The sequence below is a fragment of the Nicrophorus vespilloides genome, unplaced genomic scaffold, assembly GCF_001412225.1.
Source record: "Nicrophorus vespilloides isolate i.1.1-1 unplaced genomic scaffold, Nicve_v1.0, whole genome shotgun sequence".
NCBI classification, from domain to species: Eukaryota; Metazoa; Arthropoda; class Insecta; order Coleoptera; family Silphidae; genus Nicrophorus; species Nicrophorus vespilloides.
This window is the reverse complement of record NW_017097548.1, coordinates 5-16,339: the sequence shown is the minus strand read 5'-3', so window position 1 is coordinate 16,339 and position 16,335 is coordinate 5. Positions and strand designations below refer to the sequence as shown.

The 16,335-nt window shown below is 46.1% G+C and overlaps 3 protein-coding genes across 3 annotated transcripts; 1 reads left to right on the top strand and 2 right to left on the bottom strand.

Annotated features, from left to right (window-relative positions):
• Positions 1-294: 294 nt before the first annotated feature.
• On the bottom strand, positions 295-1,386 carry LOC108560384 (exosome complex component RRP40). The gene has a single exon (XM_017917909.1). It carries the CDS (start codon positions 1,114-1,116, stop codon positions 448-450), a length of 669 nt encoding a protein of 222 aa, XP_017773398.1. The 5' UTR covers positions 1,117-1,386; the 3' UTR covers positions 295-447.
• Positions 1,387-2,064: 678 nt separating this feature from the next.
• On the bottom strand, positions 2,065-9,601 carry LOC108560382 (brefeldin A-inhibited guanine nucleotide-exchange protein 3). Its single transcript, XM_017917907.1, has 13 exons — positions 9,175-9,601; positions 8,971-9,107; positions 8,723-8,842; positions 8,488-8,668; positions 8,030-8,186; positions 7,539-7,964; positions 7,252-7,482; positions 6,964-7,189; positions 6,783-6,902; positions 6,547-6,723; positions 5,862-6,489; positions 4,344-5,802; positions 2,065-4,267 (listed from the first exon to the last, which is right to left on the bottom strand). The coding sequence occupies exons 1-13, from the start codon at positions 9,260-9,262 to the stop codon at positions 2,260-2,262; spliced, it is 5,958 nt and encodes a 1,985-aa protein (XP_017773396.1). The 5' UTR covers positions 9,263-9,601; the 3' UTR covers positions 2,065-2,259.
• Positions 9,602-10,095: 494 nt separating this feature from the next.
• On the top strand, positions 10,096-16,058 carry LOC108560383 (TGF-beta-activated kinase 1 and MAP3K7-binding protein 2). The gene is made up of 6 exons (XM_017917908.1): positions 10,096-10,818; positions 12,519-13,614; positions 14,129-14,371; positions 14,437-14,688; positions 15,175-15,231; positions 15,718-16,058. The coding sequence occupies exons 2-6, from the start codon at positions 12,543-12,545 to the stop codon at positions 15,741-15,743; spliced, it is 1,650 nt and encodes a 549-aa protein (XP_017773397.1). The 5' UTR covers positions 10,096-10,818; positions 12,519-12,542; the 3' UTR covers positions 15,744-16,058.
• Positions 16,059-16,335: the final 277 nt, after the last annotated feature.

Below are 16,335 nucleotides of genomic sequence, written 5' to 3'. Positions count from 1 at the left end.
GTTGTATAAGTTTCCCTTATTTTTATGTTGCTGTTTGTTTGTTCATTCCTTCATTTGATATTTTGTAACTCTGTGAAACGAAAAGTTCACTGTTTTAGTACACAATTTGTAGTATATATATATAAAACAAAATAATTAAGATGATGATGAAAATATAAATGATGATGACAACAACATAAAGATACCCAAGTCTTATTACATATATATATATATAAAAAAAAAAGAAGATGATGGAAGTAAATAAGATACAATGATGCTTGTACTGTTTTCTTGGCTTTGTAAATAAAACCAAAGTAATGGGGATTTCATTTATTCCGTCTACTGCATATTACTTTTGTTTTGTTTCATTCTTTCACACACACTCGTATATATATTTTTTTTGTCTTTTTCCCCTGTCCATATAAATATAAATTCGCGTAACCTAGGAGAACGTAACAAAAATAACAGTTATGTTGTCACGTTGTCGTGGTGTTGGGCGGCGAGGAGCGCTTCGGCGACGTGCATGGTGTCCTTACTGGTTCTGCCCATGACGAAGACCTTTCCGTTCATGCCGATGGCGATCTCGTAAGCGCACGTCTTCGCGAGGACCGCGAGCAGCGGATGCTGCACGTCGAGCAGCCTGACGATGAGACGACTGTCCAGGTTGAGCAGGAAACCCTGATTGCTGAGCGGTCCCAGGTTCGCCGCCTTAAAGTACTTGTTGACGCAAACCAGTTCCGGCTCCATCTCGCGGTGAGCCGTCACCAGCTTGGCGTAGACGACGTCGCCCACCTGCAGGTCGGGTTTCTGCTTCTTGGTCGCCCCCTCGAAGGAGAAGGCCGAGAGGGAAGCGTGCTCGGCCGAGCCGATGTCGATCTTGAACTGGTCACCGCTCTTCTTGGCGACGACGCCGACCACCAGGTCACCCTTGCACGGCACGTACCGCTTCGCGTGTCCCTCCACCCAGTACATGTTCGGCGCTTTGTGGCAGAGCACCCCGGCACGGCTCACCGTCAACCCTTTGGAATCGTCCTCGGAGCGTCGCAGCCCCGGACCCAGGATGACGACACCCTTGTTGGAGCGCGGCTCCGGCAGGCATTCGCCCGGCAATACGACATCACCCACGTTCACGACCATACTTTTTACTTTATAAACACTAACCTAACCTCAAAGCGACACCGACAATAACATACCGCGAGGTTATGTTTCCTAATATACGCAACCCTATTCACGTCAACGTGTACATTTTGAAAACTAAACTATAGAAATTGTTAAAAGTTTAAATCCACTCACCACAGCACATTTAATCTACTCCATGCTACTCTCCAACATGTATTTAAAATCCACACCATAACAGATTGCATCTGAAACAATATAATATTAGTATAAACATAGGAAAGAAATTATTGATTGAAACTCACTTTCAATTAGAAAATAGTTCACGTTTGTCCAATTGCAACACAATTTGCATCTTTACATTATTAATCTGTGAAATAAAACGAATCAATGATGATATGAAAGGATACTTAAGGTGGTGAAAGTAAATGAGAAGAGAGATTACATATAGATTTTATCATCATTGTAGTTATTGAAAATACATTAGTAGAGATAGAGAAGAGACATTTATATATATATAATATGTAATATGCCAGACGCTCTGGCTGTGGCTGATGATATAGTTAGTTAGTTAATTAGTTATATTAATAAGAATATAAGAATAATGTAATAAATCAATAATACTTTTCGATCAATCCTCACCTCTTTCCTTTATCCTTTTCCATTTCATCTCCCCATACATCATAATACGCGCTAATTCCACAAAACAAAAACTAAACAAACAAAAACCTATAATCAATCTCGTCGCTACTTAAGTTAAGTTACCAGTTACGATGATATTGTCGCAGTTACGCACCACATCTTTTCCGGATGCGCCCATCCTCATGCATAATATCCCTGGACATAATATGAACATGATGACGAAGACGTAACGTATTCTCGGTCAGAGTAGTACAAATAAATAGAATATATGTATGTAGATGTATAATAAATATATGATTACTTTCTCTCTTTCTTCTTCTCTTCGTTCCTTCGATCCCATATATTTTGTTACAACAGGTTATTTGTTTCTTTCTAAAATCAAAAAATAGAAGAAGCTACGTGAAGTGCAAAAATCGTTCAAAAAATATTCATATTTTTTTTGTGTCAAGTTTTCTTCTTTTCTTCTTCCTTCACTCGCTCTCTCTGTCATTCTACGCCCTTTTACGTGCCACCCACATCACGTTACATATCGTAGGGGGCGATGTTCATCCGGTGCAGCAGCTCTTCGGCTGCGCATTTGATCTTATCCTCCTGACTGTTGACCAGCATCACGGCTCCGTCCTTGAGGACGTTCCCCAGTGGAGAGAGGCGGTCCGCTGGTAGACTTCCGAGAAGTTCCAGGCAAGCTTCCATTGTTTCGATGCGCGTTACTTTGAACGCCTCCGAGTCTTTGAATATACTCACGGACCGTTGCTGCTGTATCTCCGGCGGGACGGGTTGCGCTGGCGGGAGGAGCGCATTGAACGGATTCACCCTTCCAGCGACATCATCCTTCTTAATACTGCTGGACGAAATCTCGTCCACCGAGATCTGCATTAAAGTGTTGGCATCGTACTTGATCTTGTTCGGCTTCTGGAACTTTGCAGCTGCTTCGTTCGTCTCATCGTCCGTCGAGTTCTCGTTGGTCTTGATGGTCGTCGTCGTCGTCGCTGGCGTTTCGCGATTAGGAAGAATCTCCTTCTCCAAATAGCTATCAGAGTCGCTCGACGTGAAGCTTTCCGTGGTTTTGAAATCGGCAAACTTGAAGGGCCTTACAGTTTTCTCCCATTCCGTCGATGACGACGACGTCACCGCATCCGCTTCGATCGCATTTCCCACACCTTCTCCTCCTTCTGCATCGCTCTCGTCTTCTGCGTTCACCGGAATTCTGATGGTCAAATTGGCGTACGACTCGCACAGATGCTCCCATTTGACGCGCAAGCTACGCAAAAACTGTTCCACGTAATCCAAGTCCGTGTAACATTTCCTCGTCTCGGAGACGGCGTCTTCATCTTCTTTGGCCAGCAGCTGCTCGATGTCGCTGTGCGTTATAGAATACTTCTCAATTCCATCAAGGCAAAGTTCGATCAATACAATGATCTGCACCACCTCGCTCGTGTTGGCCTGCGTGTACAGGTTGGCGGCCTTCGAAAGGTTTCCCACCTTCTGCGTAAGGAACTTGAGCCCCGGCCGCAGGTCGAACTCTTTGGCACGCGAGTTAGACATCTCCAGGCAGCGCAGCATGACGTCCACGTGTCTTGCGTTCACGTGCGTCAGTATACCCCTAAGGCTGCACGTGCTGATCTGAAGGATATTCAGGATGGGCGTTATGTGATTCAAGTTCTGCAGCAGTGCGCTTGATATGGTCTGGATAAGCATCTGGTGAGCTAAGATGCCGACCACCAGGTTTCGGAATGGAACACGTACCGTGTTCAAGTCAGAATTATGCGCTCCGCCGCTCACGTCTGGTGGATACAGCAGGAAAACGTAGCTGCGATCGTCGATCTGTACGGTCTGATCGCATTCGCACAGTTTCCCAGTGCACTTTGAGCAATTCCGTTGTGCTTGCATCAGGAAAACTTGCTGAGCCAACTCGTACAAACGCTCGCTCTCGACGACGTTGCTGTCCTTCCTCGCTGCCACCTTCACCGTCGCCAAATCTCCATAGAAACTATCCGAATTAGGTTTGAAGGCAAGCGTGATTTGGTGCAGGGGATTCAAGCTGACTGCGGTCGCCCTATGCACCGCCACCACCAGGATATCCCACTGCGTCGAGCTGAGCATCTGCCCGATGCTCAGGATCAGGTGGCGGATGCAGGACGTGCCCAGTCGGGCCACGCTTTCGTTTGGCTGCGCCACGCATTCAATCAGTATGATGAGCAATTGCTTCAGAGCTAAATTCACCGCTGGATTTCCGGCGGCTTTCAATTCCCCCTGCACGTGGCTCACGTAATCCACGACCAGCTCGGAGGCGAGTCCGCAGCAATGCTTGAAATGCTGCCAATCGTCTCTTTGGCTCTTGCTGTTTTGTCGCAACCAATGTTGAACCATTGGCAGCAGCAAATGATTCAAGCAGTACAGACCAAAGTTCACTCCAGGATTTAACGATTTCAGATCTTTGAGCAGCTTGAAGAGGCATTCCACGATCATCGGTTGGTTACGATGCGGAGCAATGACTGCCGCCGAAGACAAACCCTCCAGCAATATATACCTGCAACAACAACAACAAAAAAAAACGCATGAATAGAAAGCTCTTCGGATTAGGATGTAATATATTTGTATTTTACCAGACTTTCAAGCATCCGGTCTTTTGGTCCATCTTGCTGAGCGTCAGTCCCTCGCGATCGCATGCTTCCATATCCTCTTTCATCGCTAAAATCTTGTAGGATATTTCGTTATCGTCGACTTGCTTAAAAGTGTTGATGTCCGAGTTCTCGATGATCGGATCGACGAGCTGCGGCTCAGTTTCTATGCCCATGCGATGTGTCAAATTAAACGTTGGACATTTGGGCATGTTGTGCATCATCGAAAGGATTGCCGCGCAACTCTGCAGCAATTTCAGTGACTCGGCACATACGTTCAGTGTAGGTCCTTCCTCTTCACGGATGCTGGTCGTGGTCGTCGTCGTCGTCTCATCTTCTTCGTCATCGTCTGCCGCATTAGGATTCCTGATGTGCGAGAGCAGACACAAGATGTAATCCAGCGCCGCATTGGCAAACACCAGCGTGTTGTCCGTCTGCAAGAATATGTAGAAAACATCTAGAATGGTGGAATTATTCTTGCCGTTGGCTACGCGCAACGTGCCGAAGAGCGGCCTCCAACCGGAACAAATCTCCGTTCGATTCGCCTCTACGAATTCGCAGAGGCAGGCGACGATTTGGTCTTGAACGTCTGAATCGCACAGCTCTAAGCATAGCAGATTCTCGAACGGTTTGAATAGTGCTTCGTTGAAGTGGAAATGCGGCAATTCCGTTTGCTCGTTGAGGAGGGCGTTCACCGCATCGTGAATGCATGCCACCGCCTTCTTAGTGATGGTTCTGTCCTTGTGGCATGCCGCCTGCATGAAGTGAGGCCCGACTATAGACCACACCTTCATAGTGTGCACCAAGGGTCGCCCGGACCTGATGCACTTGAGCGTGACTTCGCCGATTCGATGCAAAAGCAACGTCGCCGGCGGCTTTTGGCATTGAGCATCCAACTTCTTTCTCCACCACTTCTTGCCCGAATTCTCTGGGTATGCTTGTGGTACTTCCTCGTACCTGGTGAAGAGTTGATTATGTGACGCCTTGCACAGTTCTCCGAGGAAGCTACACAGCCCCGGAAGCGCCAACCTCAAGGCGGCATTGTAGAACAACTCATCGGCTTTGGCCGATAGAACGCAGCACACTTTGGCGGCATTCACTCCGCTCAAAATTCCCTTGCCATGGGCGTTCAGCACTCCGCTCCTCTCAACGATCTCGGCAACGCTCGCATCCTGATTCGGTCCACCGCTCTGTCCGTATGAAGTGTTCTGCAGGAAACTGTACACGTCCACGCAGGTTTCCTCACCGTCGGTAAAGCTCAAATTCAACTTTTCATTATTGAACGTCGAAGAAGTAACTATATTGCTCTGAGTGTTTTGAGCGACGAGCAGTAGTTGAGCTGAACCGGTTTTGCTGAAAAGTGCGTGCTCCAGGCCGGCCACAGCAACGCAAGCATTGAAGATGTGCGGCCAATTCGTGCTGCTGTGCGAACCCAACTCTAAACCTACAACAAATCACATTGCAATTAGAAAATATGCTAATAATTAAAAACCGAATGTATACCCTTTGATATGAGGACGTCCAGGGAGAGAGCATGAGATGCTGCAATCTTTGGTCCTTGGACCTTGCAAGAAGCGGAAAGCAAAGATAGAATACTGCTGGAGCGCGACTGCAATTTGAGAATATTGCTTAGACTGGCGGCCTTCTGTAGACCCTCCAAGCTGGCGGTGATCACATCATCCCTTAGCCGCTGCTTGTGCTTCTGCCGTGATCTCCTCGCCACCAATCTGCTAAGAGCGGAAGCCCCCGCACCGACTGGAGGTCCTTGCTCCCCCAAAGAAGCTCCGAGGACCGAGACCACGGAAGCCCAGCAGCAGGTCAAAACGCGTCGCGATAACTTCACACCGGCCTCCACCTCAGGGCTAGAGTCCGTCGTCGTTCCGTGCACAACCTTCTGCAGCTTCTGCCAATCCGTGAGCAACTGCGAAGGGCATAATCCGCCGACATCCGTCAACAGATTAATAAGTGCGGGCTGCTGTTGCGTCCTCGAGTCGTACCCCGCCACTTCAAGCAGTGACTTTGCCAGCACGTTCTGATATAGTTCACAGAGCCATGTAGCCGAGACGTAGACCAAGATACCGCTGCCGTGGATCTCTTCTACAAATTGCACTTCGGTCATGGTCGAAGAAGACTGCAAAACAATTAAAGTCACCGATGCTGCTTGCTATTGATTATTCGAAACGAATACCTCTGAATTCTTAGGATCGTTGTAATGGCCTCTCCGTATCAGTTTCAAGTTGAGAAGCAGCGCGGAATACGTGGCCAAGTAGACGCCATCTGCGTTCATGATGGTCGTGATCTCGTAGTTTTGAGCGGAATTGTGCTGGCAGCATTTCGATGCAAACTCCTGCAAGACCTCGTCTATCTGTAAAAATGAAAACAATCATATTATAATTATAATAAATAGAGCAAAACGTTAAATACCTGAATGGAAGATCGCAGCGTTAGCAGGTTGGGAAGCAAAATGTTCTGAAGCGTCTTGACAAAGTGTCTAGCGTTGTGTCGCTCCATGTCCGTGTTACATTCTTCGAGCCCGGAGCGACCCTGAATGCAAAAGAAAAACAGATTAGAAGGAATCTTATTAGATTTTCTTGGGAATGATTACCAAATGGAGTGATTTTGGGATATTGTGAAGCTTTTGTAACTGTTGACTAGTCAGGAAGCTCTCGTCATCCATAATACTATCATCCGATTGGCTGGCCATCTCTTCGGGTCCCTCGGTGGCTCCCGACGTGTCTGTATCGGAGCAGTTCTCGTTTTCCTCCTGGAGTCCCCCGTCTATCCCGCTACTGTCCGAATCGCTTTGATATTTGAGATTAGCCACCACGTCTCTGCAATACAAACATCGACATGATCATTAGAGTTTCATGCAGTTGTCTCTTCGCTTACTAACCTATAGGGTTTCGGCAATCTGGCGAGAGACTGATACGTGAGGGGACCAGTATAGTCGGCCTGCTCAAGGAGAGGGTATCGGCTGTTCGCGATTTCCGCACCCTCCACGTTCAGACCTTCGCCGCGGCACATTCCCTCCAGCGATCCCAGCAGAGCGCAAACACATTCAACGCTCGCCAACATCACGTTCGGATCACAGTACTGGGCGGACTCTTCTATCGAATCCATTATTCTAAAATCAAAAGATAAATCAGTTTAATCTCTTTAAACTGATGTTCAAGAACTCACAGTCGTATTATAGCCATGTCATCTCCGGCATGTCTATGGATGGGTCCGCTGAGCAGCAGAAGATCGGCGAGGCGACCCGGCGATCTCAGAAGTTCCCGCGCTGCTCGCAACGGTTCCAATCTCTTCGCCGGGCTCGGAAGCAGCAACATGCGATGAAAGATCGCCTCGAGGACGGGTCTCAACGCACGCTCTCTTCCCACCAGTCGCACCACCTGAATTCCAATGCTGTAAACGATCTTCGACTGTTGCGTTGTGAGGCTGGAATCGCCACCGGGCGCACCTAGAAGCGCGAGAAGAGCCGGGCAGAATCGCTGCCAGAGGAAGGTGGTGAAGTGCGAATTTGAATGTACAGTGTGCGGAAGCGTGTTCACCAGGGTCAGCAAGCACTCCAGCAGGAAGACAATGGTATCGCCGGACTTTGGTAAACTGCCACAAAAAAAACATTATATACTTAATCTATACTGATTAAAATAATTATTTTCAAATATTACGCTTTCATCTCCTCCAATCTGCTGCAAATGTACTGCATCACTGGGATCGCTTCGTTGAAGCAGGCCACCGCCGAAGTCTTGTTGTACACCATTTCTGCGCTGCTTCCAGAATTCTTGTGCTTTTGCTGCTGCTGCAGAATCTCCTGACACTCTTCATCTAAACATGCAAAGTGAATATCGTGAACATGCAAAATGAGTATTTTTTTTTCTATTCTTTTAGTATTTAAACTACCACCCCCTAGTATTTGAGATGACGATTGAAGTCACAGGTCATCTAATGCAGACGAAGCCTTCCGTCCTCCAGTCAACACTCAACCGGATGTTTCTAATTGAAAATCACTGGACAACCTCCGGTTAAACGCTAACCGTCGAACGCGATGCGAAATGTGAGAGTGCATGCGGAAGGCGTTGTGCGACGGAGCAATTATGTGCAATTATATATTTTATGAATATCTTACCGAGGAACGTGCAGAACGCCGTCAGAGTTTGGCTGGCGGCTGCCTGGGCTGCGGCCCTCACCGGTTGCGTCCCGTTGTCGTAGGCCTCTCCGCAGCGGCTGACCAGCAGCATCACGAGTCGTCCATTCAAGGCCCAACTGGCTGCACATGCCATCGATAAAACCACCCTCAAAATGTGAACCTATACATATATAACGATAACATAATTACAAAGAGATGTAATCTGATTGCAAACCTGCGTGTCTTCACATTGGGAGATCATCGAGGAAGTGGCGTGCAAAAGTTGAGCGGGTAGCCAAAGAGAATCATCCTCCGGTTCGGCTCCCGCTTGGAAACGCTCATCTCGGACGAGTTTCTAGAGGAGAGAAGCAAGCAACAGGAAATGCGTTAAGGTAGGTCTCGTCACCTGTGCAAAACCCCCATATGACAACCCCTCACAAGACAACCACCCCCCCAAAAACATCGTCCATATGTCTGACTCACGTTCAATGCGAGCAGCGCCAGAGATACGAGTTTCGACTTTTTGCTTTCGAGTGAGAGCTTGACGGCCGCAAAGCAGGCGGTCCGCAACTCGTGCGAAGGATTCCTCGAGGTGATGCCATGCTGGGCGCAAAGGAGATCTGAAACAGAAAAAGAAATATGAGCAAAAAAAAACAATGGATGGATGGATGAATGCGTGCAACGCACCGTGCGCCTCCTGAGCGCTCGTCCTCAAAGGGCCGAACCCTTTGCTGCCGTTGCACTCCTTCACCACGTTCAGCAGCAGGTCCTCCATGGTCTCCTCCTCACCCCCACTTGTATATCCTCCTACACACTAACAAACGCGATGCGACGCACTTATTTGCGACGTCTCTTCTTGCGACCAGACTAAACGCTAAAAATCGACGGCGTCGATGACACTTCACATGGCGGCGGTCGGCGGAGGAGGCGGAGGCGGCAACTCTCTTCTGGGCATGATCGGCGGGGCTGAATCGATAATTCTCTCGCCCGTCCGTCTTCTCCCCCGTACGTCGCGGCGCTGTTGCAACAAGTGGCTCGAATCAGGACCATCGATAACATCGTCATCGTGGGGAAAACCGGAAACGGAAGCTTCCTATCTGCAAACCATGGCAACCTGAAACATCGATAAAACAAGTGTTACCGTTAAAAGTGATGATCAGCCGCTCAACATTCGCAATCATTTCATATTCTATAGAGTATATAAATGAACAAAAATATATTGCAAATCATTTTAAACATTTGAATAGACATTATTATAAGTTTCTAGAAAATGTCCCGAAAAGAGGAATTACCCTTTAATTTGGTAGTTATGTCAAGGGATGAAAATGATAATCCGTATCATCCGATGTTGATTCAATTGACGGGTTGTCAAAAATTGGTTGGGTTTAGAAAATTAAGGATTTTCTGCCCTTGAAAGTGTTCAAATAAATAAGTTGCAATGCGTTCAAACGAATTCATATCACTGCTATTATCGCGTAACGCATATTGTATGTACATCAGCAGATAGATGGCGCTAGATTATATGACTTAAGTCATGATTGCGTAAGGTTGTGGATAGGTGGCAGGAGATCGAGAGACACTCAACCCACCGATTGCTTTGTGTGTGGATGTGTGTGTTGGTGTGTACCTTTCTCGTGACGAAAGTAGTGCTATTTATGTTACGACTACTCTCTGGCACAAACACGGTGTGTTTCGGGGCTGGTGCAGACGACTTCCTCCTCCTCCTCCTCCTCCACCACCAACAACATCTCGGTTGTCATCCTTTGTGTGTGCGTGCGTGTGTTTCGCGCTGAAAAGGGAATACGGGTTGCGAAGAGCATACACAACACGGGGGACGCTGGCTGCTCTTCCAGAGGTCGTCGAAAGTGAGGAATCGCGAGTGCGAATAGAACGTGGAAGAAAGAGAGCGAGAGACATCACACACACACACACGCACATACATACGTACATGTACAGAAAGAGTAAGAGAGAAAGAGCGATACAGAGTGGAAAAAGGAAAATATATATACATATATAAATGTTCTACACGATGCTCCTCTCCTCTCTGCCGTCAGTGGGAATTATTTCGCGACCCATATTATTTTTATAAATATATACGCTACAACACACGCACACGTATCTTATACTTTTTCTTTTCCTTTCCTTCGAGTGGTGCCGTACAGTGGAAACGCCAGTGTTTCCCAATAACCAACAGCAACAGTTGAATTGGAAATCGTAAGGGAATCTGAAACAGAAAGGGGAGAGGTGCCGTTCGGATTATATTATGTGAGGAGAGAAGAGGAGTCAGAGAGAGTGTGTGTGTGAGAGAGAGAGAGAGATAGAGAAGAAAAGGTGAGTGTTTTTGTTTCTCGTGATGATCGCGGTATGCAGTAGCAGTAGCAGCAGCAGCAATAACGTCAAACGATGTGACGTTTTTTGCCAGGATTTACGCCCCCGCGGATTTTCGCTTTAACGCGTTCATCTCCACACAAACACACACAATTTACATGTCGATGTATTTGTATGTATGTATGTTGTTTACTTGATAACAGAGTTTGCCATGTAAAACAAATGAATTTAAATAATGGAGAAATCACATGTTGCTTGTGGCATTGTTTTGTTACGCAAAGTGTGGGAAAACCAACTCCTCGCCTCCTCCTTATCGCTTCGCTTCGTTTATTATTATTATTATTAATAATAATGCATGCGAAAAAAAATAAGTAGGCAGTGGAGAGACGAGAGGAATGCGAGAAACGTCAAAACACGAACTAATCTTTACGCGCCGACACGTCTAAAAATAAAATTTGAAAGATGAAAAAATAAACAAATAGACAGAAAGAGAGAGAGACAGAGAAACAAACAAAACAAGAGGCGAAGTAACATGCACATGCGATTTATAATAATTAAAAAAGAAATAAGCGGGGGATGAGAAAAGAAGAATCGCGGAATATTCGCTGAATAAAAAAAAAAGAAAAATAGTTAGAAGCGCGTATATGTTCGGCTCGGAGCTGTAAGTAAAATCAGAATTCGCCGAATTCGATACAACACGGTGCGCGCGTGTGTATTATAATTAATATCAATCGAAAATTTCATTATTTACAAATTTTCAGAATATAAAAGTCGAAATCTTAAAATCTGCAAGATAAGCTATCGAAGATTATTAAGTTGTAATGCTTGTTTAACAATGACCGATTCCGCTCTTAGGGAAAAGACTTCTTTTTAATGATAGACTAATGGCAGCAGCGCGATTAATAGTAAATTACGTAATGATAGTTGCGAGAATGGAACGATGCCTTTATCAGTTTTTGATGGGCAAAGCGTGCGTTCGTGGAAATCGGTGATAAATGAAACAAAGCGGTTGTACCGAACGGAACGCCAAAAGGAAATCACCAATTCGAATCTTGGAAATTCGTTCCGAATATATCGCCGCGGTCATTTATTGTCGCCGCCACACACATTTTCGGGGAAAAATAAAAACAAATAATAAGTAAAGTATTAAACATTCAAAGTGTTATTGCCGTTGTACGTACGTTTCTAGAGAGATCTCTTCTATTTTGTGTGGAAATGTTTTGAGCGCTATTAATACGAAATCGTATGTATAAATAATAAGTGTGTGTGTGTGTGAGTGTATCGATAGATGGATGTACAAGAGTCGCGATATAAAAATATGATCGGTAAGAGTGTGTAAGTGTATTTAAACGTGTAAATGTCCGAGAATAGAATTTGTCATTTCGGCGGCTGTCGCTGAAAATAAGTTTGACATTTGCGAATGACGCGAAATACGACCGTCCGTCGCCCGACTGACCGCCTACCGAGATTATGATGATGATGATCGAAGAAGGTACTCAACAGAACGGATAGAGAGATAAGTGATGATGATTATGATAACGGATGGAGAAGAGATGGAGAAGTTGCTATACGCGATAGGGAAGGGAGGGAATATGTTGTTGTTGTTGCTGCTGCTGCTGTTGTCATGCCCGTTTGTTGTTTGTTATTTTCGTGCCATGCCGCTCGGTGTCTAAATCTATGTTTGATTTTTGATTTATATTTAGAGCGTTTAATCAGAATGGCCTGCAATGTTCGTGGGCGGAAGGCGAAGGTCGTCTAAGAACGTCCGAGCCATGCAGTTGTTCCACGAGCTAAAGCAGCAGTTCCCGACGATTCCGGACCACGTGGTGGCCGAGTGCATCGCGACCACCAGCGGCGCGGAGGCAAAAGTCGCCCTCCTGGCAGCAACAGCAGCCGCCGCCGCCGCACCAACAACAAATACCACCACCGCCAACTGTCATCGCCACGACCAGCACCAGAAGCCGATGGCGGCTGCCGCCCCACATCGTGCACGAAACGAAGAGACGATGAGCCGAAACGAAAAGCCGAAGCCCGCGAAGCGACCAGACAGCCTCTCGTTGAGGCAGTCGGACAAATGCAAAGACGTCCACAAACTGCTGGCTGCGACGTCGTCGTCGTCATCATCAACGTCTGCACCCTTAGCTACGATGACGACGCTAACGACTTCCGGCCTGCAAAAACCGCCGCGTCCGAAAACGCGAAACCATTTGAAACCTAGTGAAAAGACTGAAAGTGGAGGTGGCGGCGGCGGCGGCGTCGTGAGAAAGAGGACGGCGGAGGCACAAACCACCGATACCTTGCTCAACGCCACGCCGACTACGCCGCCGCCATCCGTGAACCTATCTTTAAATGTGAATGTGATCAGGGGGGGTGGTGGTGGTGTTCAGCCGGCTGCGACGACATCCCCCACGTCCAAACATTCGAGTGTGCTGAACGTGGTTCCGCAGCAGCCTTGGTGCTGCTCCGACCTGAACTCACCCCGCAGTTACACCAGTGTCAACCTTACGCTGCGGACGCCCACCAGCGAACCGCAGCCACCCATCGACATCACCTCTCAAAACTCCAGCCTGACTTACTCGACGAGCAGTTTCGACTGCCAGAAGGGCCTGCAGAGCCGGCTCCAGATCACCGTCGGTCCCGGTGGCGGTACCGTCTCCTCGGTGCGGACGAGACCGCGTAGCTACCACTCGCCAACCTCCTCGCCGATAGCAGCAGTTTCTCCAGCAGTTGTAGGCCATCCGCATCATCATGGATCATTGCAAGACCTGACGACGACCGCCACTACAGCATGCTGCACAAGTGAGTAAACAAATTGTATATATAAAATTGTATTTGCTAGTTGAAGTCAATTAATAATTGAAAAAGGTTGAGAAGCACTGCACCGCAGGTAACGGAATCGATGCCGACGTGTGCAGTAGAAACAAGGAAAGAGAGATCGAAAGTTTAAAGGTGATCAGTTGAGAGCAAGTGGGAGCAAGAAAGAAATAGATGAATATATATATCCTACTCACACGTATACATACACACACAACAGTGTTGTAGTATCCTTTCTATTTTTGCGGGCGGCCCACGCGATTCAATCTAGTCGCGTTACATTTTGGCAAGGGCGGACGCCGATGACGATGGTGTCCATCTCGCTTCCTCCTCCTCATCTCTCTCTCGCGCTCTTTCTCTTCTATTGCACGCACGCCGCCCCGATCCGACTAATACCAAAACGGAATAGAACAAAATAAACAAACAAACTGTATAATATTCGACTGTTGCTACATTTACGTGTAATTCTTACCCCATTTTTATTCTTCGTTACGATTAGCGCCCACGATACTGAAACAGCAGGCGAGAATTGAGAGACTGAGAATCGAACTGATTTCGGAGAAAAATAGACTGGTGAAGATCAAGGCGGAGGTGGCACAGATGAAGATGGAGCAGCAGGAGGCCGAGGACGCGATCGCCTTGAGGCACGAAACGGAGCTGAAGTTGCAGAAGGAAATTCGCCACCTTCGCACCCAGTGCGACCTCCTCACCAACGAGGTCGACAGACAATCTGAAAACAGAGGTAAATAGTATTGCATTGTCGTTGTTGTAATTAATAATTTACCTGTTGTTGTTGCCTGCTTGCAGAAATCACAGCTCCACTGGGAGAGACGAGCGCCGAGTACTACCGCAACATCTACACAGGACATCATGGTGCTTCGGGAATAACCGCCGCCGCCGCTTTGAGGTCGCCTGCCTCCGGACTCAGCAGATCCCAAATGTCGACGACAAGCACTTCGACGACCTCGGAGTCAAAGTGGAGCTGCCCCATGTGCACATTCCAGAACCATCCGCTGCTGGACAAGTGCGAACAGTGCGAAATGGCCCGCATCTTACACGGTAAATTGCCGAAACCAGCAACGACCACCATAGGTGGTAGTGGTGGTGGTGTTGGTGTCAGCAACGCCAACACCGATTTCGACAAGATACAGCAGCTGCTTGCACCCTGTAACAATAACAACAACAACAACAATATTAACAGTGGCGTGGACCTAATGAGATGGCTCAGCGAACCTGCTGCTCCCAACAGAACAATTGGTGATAATAATCCTCCTTCTGTAGCTGCTGTCGCACACAATTCCACCTCCTCCACGTCCTGACTCTGCTCCAAATAAATACATACAATCAAATGGCAACAGGCAAAACGACTGCGGCAAAGAACCTTACTTAATTGTGATTATTATAGTATATAGTAATGCTAAGCTAATTTTATTACCTGTTATATGGATGTAGTAGATAGAAGTTAAACATGTTTTCCACGATATTATTATTATTATATGGTATTGCAATATATTTTACGATTGTTCTCTATCTCTCTGTTCGCAGTGTCCGCATCACCCGGTGATAATATTCACATACACGTCACACCTAGACTCACCCGAAGTAAGACGACTCTCATGTCGAACCCCCAATTTTGTTACTAGCTAGTTTGGTGTGTTCTCGTTGTTTACGCAAAAAAAGCATTGAAACCATGGCAACAACATCTATTTGTTTATTGCCATGGTTCCATCACAAAAACTCTAACAGCATCACCCGCGTTTTCTGTCCTGAAAATAAACAAAAAAAAAAGCAATTAACAATCTAAACTGCATCCGTCCGTTACAATTAACGATTCAATTACATCGTTAAGCAAAGAGGTGAGGTAAGTTTGCGTGCGCTTTTCTTTGTCGTTTACTTACATTTTATTTATTTTTTTGTGTCCCTGTGAGAGAAGTTTGTAGCTTGCCATCATTTACGGTCACATCTGAAATAGAAAAATGATTGTTATTTTTTTTGTTTATTCGTCAATATATAATATAATATTACTATTATTATTTAATTAATAAAGTTTTAAACTTACACGTTCCGTATTTTCTCGTTTGCTTGCAGGGATTGTCCACTCGTGGGCTATATGACGATGAGCATGAAGAGTTAGAGAAGTTGTTCAGATAAAACAAAACAAATTATTTTTTATTTTCTACGTTGAATAAAAGATGGTTGTGCAGCGAAAGCAGCAGCAGCAACGAAAAACTATATGGTGAGATTTAAATAAGAAATTCAAGTCGAATCCGAGCAGGAGAGAGACGAGAAGAGAGAATCCCAATTGACCCGGATTCGTAATTATTCCCAATTATGTGTATTATGTGTATACTGATTCTTCCTGATTTGAGATTATAATGAAGGGATCGAAGAGCTTATTTTATTATATTAAAAAAAAGAAAAGAAAACAATGCAATAATATTCTGGTTGGTGTTTTCATCTTCAGATAAAAAAAAACTGTAGAATTTCAGTACAGAAACAACATATATTGAAAATGGAAATACTAAACTAGAGAATGTCATTTTTCTGACCCTTGTTGAAATGATGATATATGTTTATAACAAATTTGGGTACTAAAAATATTTGGTAAAAACAATGGATACACAGTAGATCCGTGTGCATTTTCTGTGTTAAACAGGTGCTACCTCGAGAAGGTAAATGCGTACGGTCTTGCATCAATTCAGAGGC

Bases quoted from the DNA above. Each gene is read 5' to 3' on its own strand.
- LOC108560382 (XM_017917907.1), bottom strand. From the start codon at position 9,262: ATGGAGGACCTGCTGCTGAACGTGGTGAAGGAGTGCAACGGCAGCAAA. The intron at 8,187-8,487 runs GTAAGATATTCA...TTGCATGTTTAG, and splicing joins GGCGTTCTGCACGTTCCTCG to ATGAAGAGTGTCAGGAGATT. The intron at 6,724-6,782 runs GTATTTAACGTT...TCATTTTTACAG, and splicing joins CGCTGCGATCTTCCATTCAG to ATAGACGAGGTCTTGCAGGA.
- LOC108560384 (XM_017917909.1), bottom strand. From the start codon at position 1,116: ATGGTCGTGAACGTGGGTGATGTCGTATTGCCGGGCGAATGCCTGCCG.
- LOC108560383 (XM_017917908.1), top strand. From the start codon at position 12,543: ATGTTCGTGGGCGGAAGGCGAAGGTCGTCTAAGAACGTCCGAGCCATG. The intron at 14,689-15,174 runs GTAAATTGCCGA...CTCTGTTCGCAG, and splicing joins AATGGCCCGCATCTTACACG to TGTCCGCATCACCCGGTGAT. The intron at 15,232-15,717 runs GTAAGACGACTC...GTTTGCTTGCAG, and splicing joins CACACCTAGACTCACCCGAA to GGATTGTCCACTCGTGGGCT.